The 9542-nt window shown below is 46.4% G+C and overlaps 1 protein-coding gene across 1 annotated transcript in view; it reads right to left on the reverse strand.

Annotated features, from left to right (window-relative positions):
• Nucleotides 1-9542, reverse strand: part of LOC309564465 (uncharacterized protein) — a gene marked incomplete at both ends in the record, with an annotated part of 1172539 nt that extends 1162997 nt beyond the window's left edge. The window contains 2 exon segments of the mRNA XM_082269095.1: nucleotides 7083-8977; nucleotides 9062-9542. Coding sequence (XP_082125221.1) covers nucleotides 7083-8977; nucleotides 9062-9542 — 2376 coding nt within the window.

The raw sequence follows: 9542 nt of genomic DNA on the forward strand, positions 1-9542 counted from the left end.
TTGAATGCGATGCGGGAACCCGCAGTGGATTTGTAGGGTTCCCGCATCGCATATATGTGAACTGGGACTAATACCAAGCATGTGTGGAGTGACACATCTGAGGGGCATTAATGTAAATTAGGGTACACTAGTTTTGCCCTCTGAAGAGTGAACCACAATGGATCAGAGGGTGTTTGCTAGGTGGCAAGGAAGCATTATGATGCCTCCTCACCATCTAATTTAATCCTTAAAAACCTGCACCACCTACAAAGGTTCCTCCTTAAATCAGGACTCCCCCCCCTTCCTTAGTGCATTCACTCAGCGGATTCACTCAGCGGAAGGTGGTCTCTGGTCACCAGAGTCCCCCCAACATCAGAGTTCCCGGTATTCCCCTTTACATCAGTCTGCAGGATTCCCCCTTACAGTGCAAGGGGGAACTCTGTGCACGCTGATGTGAAGGGGAGCTCTGATGTAAAGGGCAATGCTGCAGACTCTGATGTAAGTGGGACCTCTGATGTAAAAAGGAATGCAGTGGACTCTGATATAAGGTGGTCTCTGGTCACCAGAGCCCCCCCCCCCCCCTTATATCAGAGTTCCCCTTTAGAACATGATCTGCAGAATTCCTCTTTATGTCAGAGTTCCCTTGCACTGTAAGGGGGAATCCTGCAGACTCTGATGTAAGGAGGAACTCTTTGCTGGCAGGGTTATATTAACCTGATCTTCGTGTAAATAGAGCAAGATGGCTTTTGACTTTAGTTTAACTTAAACACATTTCTAATAGCGCTATCTACATGTTTATAGTTTAAAATATTGATATTTGCACTGTTTACCACAAAATACGGGCATTTTAGGTACTTTTTTGCAATGTCGAGGGGGGGGATCCTGGGTGAGTTCCCACACTTTTTTTCCCAGGACTTGACCCCTGATGTACTGTATATCTTTATAGATGGGGCCATCTCCACTCCCACCAAGGGGTGGGGGTAAACTACTGCCTAATTCCATCACACGCTCATCCCCCCCTTTCCTGGCCAGGCAGGCTGCATGCTCCAATTAACAGTTTGGTGTTTATTTCCTGATTGACCTCACACATCCTCCAATGACAACTCATATGGCTACGCTCATGAAGACCACAACAAGCAAATAGGTGGCTCATTATCAGGGCTTGTTTTCTCAGAGAATAGGTGCAGGAACTGCCCCTTTCTCTGCCCCTACCCACCTCTGAGCATCATTCCTTGGTTCCACCCACTACCCACCTCCGAGCACCATTCCTTGGTTCCACCCCCTACATACCTCCGAGCACCATTCCTTGGTTCCACACCCCTACCCACCTCCGAGCACCATTCCTTGGTTCAACCTCCGAGCACCATTCCTTGGTTCCACCCTCTACCGACCTCCGAGCACCATTCCTTGGTTCCACCCTCTACCCACCTCCGAGCCCCATTTCTTGGTTCCACCTCCTACCTACTGCCAAGCCCCATTCCTTGGTTCCAACATCTATCCACCTCTGAGCACCAATTCCTTGGAATGGATGGCACAATCTGAAAAAGACCAGTAAGCAACCTCTCCCCCCAGAATTCAAGCTCTTTCCTGCCTTTTTGGATGAGGACTCTCTTTCTCTCTTCAATGCTTTCTGGACTCTGAGTCAGAACTGCAGGAGCAAACCTCTTTGGAATTAGACACTGACTCTAGAACTGCAGTTTTCTGTCATTCGGCAGACATTTGCTCTAAAGCAGGAGTCCGGACTAAATGCAGCTCATTGCTATCAAAGGAGGCTAGCCCTTAACCTCCCTGGCGGTATGATTCTTTCGGATTTTAGGTGCTGAAAACGGTATCATTATTTTGCATGTAATTCTTAAGAATGAGCAGCTCAAACCAACTATTTACATATGATTTCTTTTTCTGTTCTTCTTCATAACATCTCGGGTATGATAAAGTTTGAAACACAAAATCATAAATTATAATATAATAAAAAACTATAAATAAGTGAAAGTATATATATATATACATAAAAAGTACAGTAAAACTGCAGGAAGTGTAATAAATGTGAATTTATTTTATTTTGAATTGTATCAGTGTGTTTTACATTTGAATTTGCCGCCGGTTCCACCCCCCCCTGCGAACGTCACTTCGCAGGAGACAGAAGCCAGGGCACACAGAGGATCGGGAGGAAGCTCCGCCGCCGCACACCACCAAGATACATCGCTGGATCCCGGTGACAAGGTAAGTAACCCCTCTACCAGGATCCAGCGATCTTCCTAGCGGTACCCCGAGTGTGGCTCAGGGTTACCGCTTTTGGCACTGAAATTTAACCCCGAGCCACACTCGGGAATACCGCTAGGAAGGTTAAAGGATACAGTTTAAACTCTTGCAATGCAGACAAGATTGTCCAACTTGTAGAATTATTCTTTAGGATAGAATCAATATTCTTCATACCAACTTCCATTGCTTTGGAAGAGAGGCAAGGGTTAAGGCAGATTCAAAGGCTACAACTGCAGACAGATATACCCCTAATGGACAAGTCCAACACAAAGTTACCACCAGAAGACCCTAAACCCCCCAAACGACCCACCTAATCATCATTAATGAGTATACCCCTGAAGAACACAGCATCCCCCAATGGTAATTCCATGTATATGGCTAAGCTCATGAAGGCCACGTCAACCAAATGGGTGACTCATTATGCTGGAAAACCTCTTCAATTGCCTAATCTGACATCCTGCAGTGCAGGTAGAAGTGTTCTGGTTTGGGTATGAACTGAGCAACCCAGTGCTGCAAGGTGATGACCACTAAGGCTCCTTTCACACACTCCGTCCGTTGTTCTCAGCGGGGGATCGAGCCGCCGATCCCCCGCTGAGCAGGAGGATGACAGCTGTGTCTCCGTGCTGTGTGTGGAGACACAGCTGTCAGTTCCCCATGCATCCCTATGGGGGAAATCTGATGGGAACGGACCGTCGGTCCATTCTCATCCGATGCCATCCGATCCGATCCGCTGGACGGATGGAAAATAGGGTTTCCATCCGTCCAGATTTGACGGATCGGATCAGGTCGGATGTCAGCGGACATGTCTCCGCTGCCATCCGATGCCCCATAGGAATGCATGGGGGGATCGTTCAGATCCGCCAAAAAAACGGACAGGCGGATCTGAACGGTCCGCCTGTGTGAAAGAGCCCTAAGACATTCCGCTGCTCTGTCCTTCTGTTTAGTTTGCATCACTCTTCTAGCATGAGCTTCTAGCTTAAACATCATAGGGGAAAAAGACAATGCATTCCTTTGGAAGTGCTAAAAATGCTTGCATTGCAGGTACCTCTGCAGGAAGGGAGGTACAAAAACCTGCTTATAGACCATCCTCATCTTCCTTTTAGGAATTGTTTGAAGAGGATTAAATTGGTCAGTTGAGTGATCCTGCAAGGGAAAAGCTTGACATCATCAGAGTTGAGACTCCTTGTACATGCAGATCTGGAGAGGCTTAATAGAAAGTGTCCATTAGTCAGCTTCCCATACACCAGCTTTATGAGGCCTGCAGAAGAGCTGACAATCCAGGAACAGTATCAGTAAGGAAGACGCTGCCCCCCTCCAGCTATAACCTGCATAGAGCAGCCACAGCATAGAGGGATTAGGCTGCAGCGGCACAAAGACCTGTCGCAGTAAGAAATAAATCCATGATAAACAGACACGGTGCAAAGGAGAACTCCATATTATTAGGAATATTATACCATATATAATTGCTACTCGAGCTATGTAGTCATTTTTTTTTTTTAATCGCAATTCAAACTACGGCTGCTAAAGTCTCCTAAGCTGTCAAAAAAGACAGTGTAACAGTTGTTTGTTTGCTGGGTGAGAAAAACCCGTAAGGGGTTAATTACTGCTAAAGGAATACTGACACTGCAGCTTCTCACATCAGAGCACCATCCCAGCAGGTGAATAATCAAACAGACCCTGCCATACAGATGTAGAGCCCTCCTAGGTAGGTGCTAGAATGAGTGGATATAGTTTTTGCTTTCTCTGCCTAACAGGGACACAGCTCATGCTGTCTTCATTCATACTGATCCAATAGCCATGGAGTATATTGGACAGTGGGCGGAGTCCTGGCAGATGAGAGCATGGATGTCTGTACAGCCCTGGCCAATTAGAAGGGGATGTGCCCCAAGGCATGCTGGGTACCTGCATTTATATCTGAAGAGCACATGGGCTCGTAGTCCAGTCCAGTCTACCTCTAGGGAGAGAGGTCTAAGTGTGGAGGGGGCTGCTGCCTCTCCCTTGCAGAGGCCTCCAGGCAGCCTCGGGTGGGCGACATGAGGGCCTAAAACATTGAACTTTCAACCCCATTGGTCCTTACAAGGGCTGACTGAGAGAGGATTTCTGCAGATCCTGTCTGGTACTACTGAGGAAGACTGGCGTGTGTGCTCCAAGAGCCTTGTAAGTATAGACCCCCCCCCCCCCACAGGGGATCCTTGGGACTTGTGCTGTTAGATCCTCCTCTGGGTGCTAGAAGTCAGTTACTGGGTGCAAGCTAAAGGAGACACTGGCTAGTGTCTTGAAGAGGCAAGGTTCACTGAGTTCCTTCAGCTACAAAGGGACTTGTTCATCCCATACAGGTGATTTATGGTCCTGTAGATGATCTGCATTACAGTTCTATTGAGAGAGTTGTCCTTACCTGTGAACAGTTATTTGGAGTATCCTACTAAATCCCTTCTCTTATCCAAAAAAATGCGAAACTACAGATGTTCACAAGGAACCACTGTCATATGTGTGGACTTTAAGGGCACAGCATGAGACAGATAATAACTACATGGATTTATCCTAAAATAACATTTATTGATTTATCTAAAACCAGATCTCAATAAAATGAGGAAACCGGCCCCAAACTGAGCTCAGCTCGTACACAGGAGAGCAATGTCTCCTACTAATTTCACTCATGTACATCATACATGTATAAGGATAAGTAAGTATATATCATAAGGTTCGTGTAGGTATAGATATTTCCTCTGTTCACTGGTCTACGCGTTTCGCACAAGGCTTCTTCAGGACTATGAAGATGTACAGACAGTTTTCTCTTATAAACAGACTCGATATTAGTGTTTCATACACATCTGTATTTATGTACATCATAATAAATACAAACATGGCTTACTAGCACACGACCTTCCTTCCAACCACCAACAAATTAACCCGACCTGGGGCGGACACAGGGGGGGAGATTGGACCAAAATGTGTTGTATATATAGGTATCAGTCCTGATGATCCTAGGTACAAGATAAAAAATATATTATATATATATATATATATATATATAATGTAGGTTTCAGCCTACCTGTAGGTTAGGTATATCTCTTGGATATACTTACCGCCCCTTACCTATGAAAGAAATGTCAAATGGAGGAGGAGCCTGCAGTATTTTTTACTAAAGGATTTTTCAAAAATTGTGTGTTTTTATGAATTTTTGACACTTTTTTGGTGAATAGGTACGGGTAATATGTTCCAGATACTCATTCACATGGAGGGGGCGGGATCTGGGGGTCCCCTTGGTAAAAGGGGCTTTCAGATTACGACAAGTCCCCTGCCTGCAAACCCCCACAAGCACAGTCCACGGTTGTGGGGTAGATGCCCTTGTCTCCATCAACATGGGGACAAGGTGCTTTAAGGTGGGGGGGGGGGGGGTGGGGGCAGAGCTTCCCCAAAGCACCCACCCACCTATGTTGGAGGACATGTGGCCTGGTATTGTTAAGGAGGGGGGGCCCTCACTCATCCCTCCCACTTTCCTGACCTGCCGGGCTGCATGCTGGGATAAAGGGTCTGGTCATTTTGGCCCCCGACGGGCCCGGTATGGACTGGGGGGGAGGGGGAGCACGCTGTTTTTTTCTATTGCCGGCATTCTTTTCTTTACTTTCATCTGTCAGTGGGGAAGCCCGCTGACAGCTGATGAGTCATGGTTGGTAAGGATGCGGGCTTCCCGGCTTCCCGGCTTGCTGCCTAACAACCAGCTATTTCTTCACATCGGTCGATCATTTTTTTGACTGATCCGAATTCGAATCGTTTTGAAAAGTTGGAATTCGTTAGAAAATGAATAAACAAAACAAATTTTCACAGATTTCAACAAAATTCATTACAATTTCATTTGGAGATTTGGATACATCGGAATCTAGGAATAACCAAAAATTTGTCGGAATTTGTATTCGCACCGAAACAAATTTTACGTGTCTAACACTTAATGGCCACCCACTAACAGCTGGGCTCCCAGCCAATGCAAATGGCAGCCGATGGCAGGGCCCACTCTCCAGGCATGGATCCTCTACACGTGTGCCATAACACCACCCCGCTGATAGCTGGGGACTCAATGACCACTCGGGACATCCTGGAAGACTTCTGGATACCAAAGGAAGCTCCTGACATCCCGCACAGCTGCCCAGCACCAGACCCGCCCACCAATACTTCCAATAGGTAGGAAAACTTCATACAAAAATGGTCCTATAAGTGATGAGGACAAAAAAGGAACGCAGCCATTGGCTTATCCTGAACATTTATGGGGGTGGGGTCTTATGGGGGAGGAACGAGGGCGGGGCTACCCAAACGTATGCCATGGACATCTGTCAGGAAAGCACATTATGGCCACTAGAGGGAACTGACCATTATAGGAAATCCCAATTCACCATGACTGGGGGAATGTTGGTCACATTTCATCAACACATTTATAACAACCAGATCTGTAAGTGTTTGTGAAATCTTCCCACACAAAATGTACTCAGCCAATGAAAGGTAAGGACTCCATTTTTATTTTTCTCCTGCTATCAATGGCCAACACGGGACAACACTTCATCCATGTCTTTGGTGATCTCTGATCTCCTTATAAAGTGTTTCTTACATGATGAAGATCAGCCATGGAGTATATCTGAGGTGTATATCAGGGTGTGCTTCTTCACCACATGTCCACCAACATTCATATAGAAGACATTTCCCACACTCAAGGCACTAATACACCTCCAGGGTTGTGTGGGACCCTTGATGTACAGCAGACAGGACTTCAGTGAGGAACGATTCCCTCATTCAGGACAGGAATACGGCTTCTCCCCCGTGTGAGATCTCTGATGTGAGGAAAGATTGGACTTATCTGAAAAACATTTCCCGCACTCAGGACAGGAATACGGCTTCTCACCAGTGTGCAATCTCTGATGTGTGGAAAGATGGGACTTCCGTGAAAAACATTTCCCGCACTCAGGACAGGAATACGGCTTCTCACCAGTGTGCAATCTCTGATGTGTGGAAAGAGCGGACTTCTTTGAAAAACATTTCCCGCACTTAGGACAGGAATACGGTTTCTCACCCGTGTGAGATCTCTGATGTGTGGAAAGATTGTACTTGCATGAAAAACTTTTCCCGCACTCCGGACAGGAATACGGCTTCTCACCAGTGTGCAATCTCTGATGTGTGGAAAGAGCGGACTTCTTTGAAAAACATTTCCCACACTCAGGACAGGAATATGGCTTCTCACCAGAGTGCGATCTCTGATGTGTGGAAAGATAGGACTTCAGTGCAAAACATTTCCCGCACTCAGGACAGGAATACGGCTTCTTACCTGTGTGAAATTTCTTATGTGTGGAAAGAGAGGACTTGCATGAAAAACATTTCCCACACTCAGGACAGTAATACGGCTTCTCACCCGTATGAAATTTCTGATGTGTGCAAAGATAGTACTTGGATGAAAAACATTTCCCGCACTCAGTACAGGAATAAGGCTTCTCACCAGTGTGCGATCTCTGATGTGTGGAAAGATGGGACTTCTGTGCAAAACATTTCCCGCACTCAGGACAGGAATACGGCTTCTGACCAGTGTGCAATCTCTGATGTGTGGAAAGAGCGGACTTCTCTGCAAAACATTTCCCGCACTCAGGACAGGAATGCGGCTTCTCACCAGTGTGCAATCTCTGATGTGTGTAAAGATGGGACTTCTGTGCAAAACATTTCCCGCACTCAGGACAGGAATACGGCATATCACCTGTGTGAAATTTCTGATGTGTGGAAAGATGGGACTTCACTGAAAAACATTTCCCACACTCAGGACAGGAATACGGCTTCTCACCGGTGTGAAATCTCTGATGTGTGGAAAGATAGGACTTCTGTGCAAAACATTTCCCGCACTCAGGACAGGAATATGGCTTCTCACCAGTGTGCAATCTCTGATGTGTGGAAAGAGCAGACTTGTATGAAAAACATTTCCCGCACTCAGGACAGGGATATGGCTTTTCCCCCGTGTGCAATCTCTGATGTGTAGAAAGAGCGGACATCTCTGCAAAACATTTCCTGTACTCAGGACAGGAATACGGCTTCTCACCAGTGTGCAATCTCTGATGTGTGGAAAGAGCAGACTTCTGTGTAAAACATTTCCCACACTCAGGACAGGAATACGGCTTCTCACCAGTGTGCAATCTCTGATGTGTGGAAAGAGCGGACTTCTTTGAAAAACATTTCCCACACTCAGGACAGGAATATGGCTTCTCACCAGAGTGCGATCTCTGATGTGTGGAAAGATAGGACTTCAGTGCAAAACATTTCCCGCACTCAGGACAGGAATACGGCTTCTTACCTGTGTGAAATTTCTTATGTGTGGAAAGAGAGGACTTGCATGAAAAACATTTCCCACACTCAGGACAGTAATACGGCTTCTCACCCGTATGAAATTTCTGATGTGTGCAAAGATAGTACTTGGATGAAAAACATTTCCCGCACTCAGTACAGGAATAAGGCTTCTCACCAGTGTGCGATCTCTGATGTGTGGAAAGATGGGACTTCTGTGCAAAACATTTCCCGCACTCAGGACAGGAATACGGCTTCTGACCAGTGTGCAATCTCTGATGTGTGGAAAGAGCGGACTTCTCTGCAAAACATTTCCCGCACTCAGGACAGGAATGCGGCTTCTCACCAGTGTGCAATCTCTGATGTGTGTAAAGATGGGACTTCTGTGCAAAACATTTCCCGCACTCAGGACAGGAATACGGCATATCACCTGTGTGAAATTTCTGATGTGTGGAAAGATGGGACTTCACTGAAAAACATTTCCCACACTCAGGACAGGAATACGGCTTCTCACCGGTGTGAAATCTCTGATGTGTGGAAAGATAGGACTTCTGTGCAAAACATTTCCCGCACTCAGGACAGGAATATGGCTTCTCACCAGTGTGCAATCTCTGATGTGTGGAAAGAGCAGACTTGTATGAAAAACATTTCCCGCACTCAGGACAGGGATATGGCTTTTCCCCCGTGTGCAATCTCTGATGTGTAGAAAGAGCGGACATCTCTGCAAAACATTTCCTGTACTCAGGACAGGAATACGGCTTCTCACCAGTGTGCAATCTCTGATGTGTGGAAAGAGCAGACTTCTGTGTAAAACATTTCCCACACTCAGGACAGGAATATGGCTTCTCACCAGTGTGCAATCTCTGATGTGTGGAAAGAGCAGATTTCTGTGTAAAACATATCCTGCACTCAGGACAGGAGTACGGCTTCTCACCAGTGTGCGATCTCTGATGCGTGGAAAGATATGACTTGTATGAAAAACATTTCCCGCACTC

Source organism: Pelophylax lessonae (genome assembly GCF_965119305.1).
Source record: "Pelophylax lessonae genome assembly, chromosome: 9".
NCBI lineage: Eukaryota > Metazoa > Chordata > Amphibia > Anura > Ranidae > Pelophylax > Pelophylax lessonae.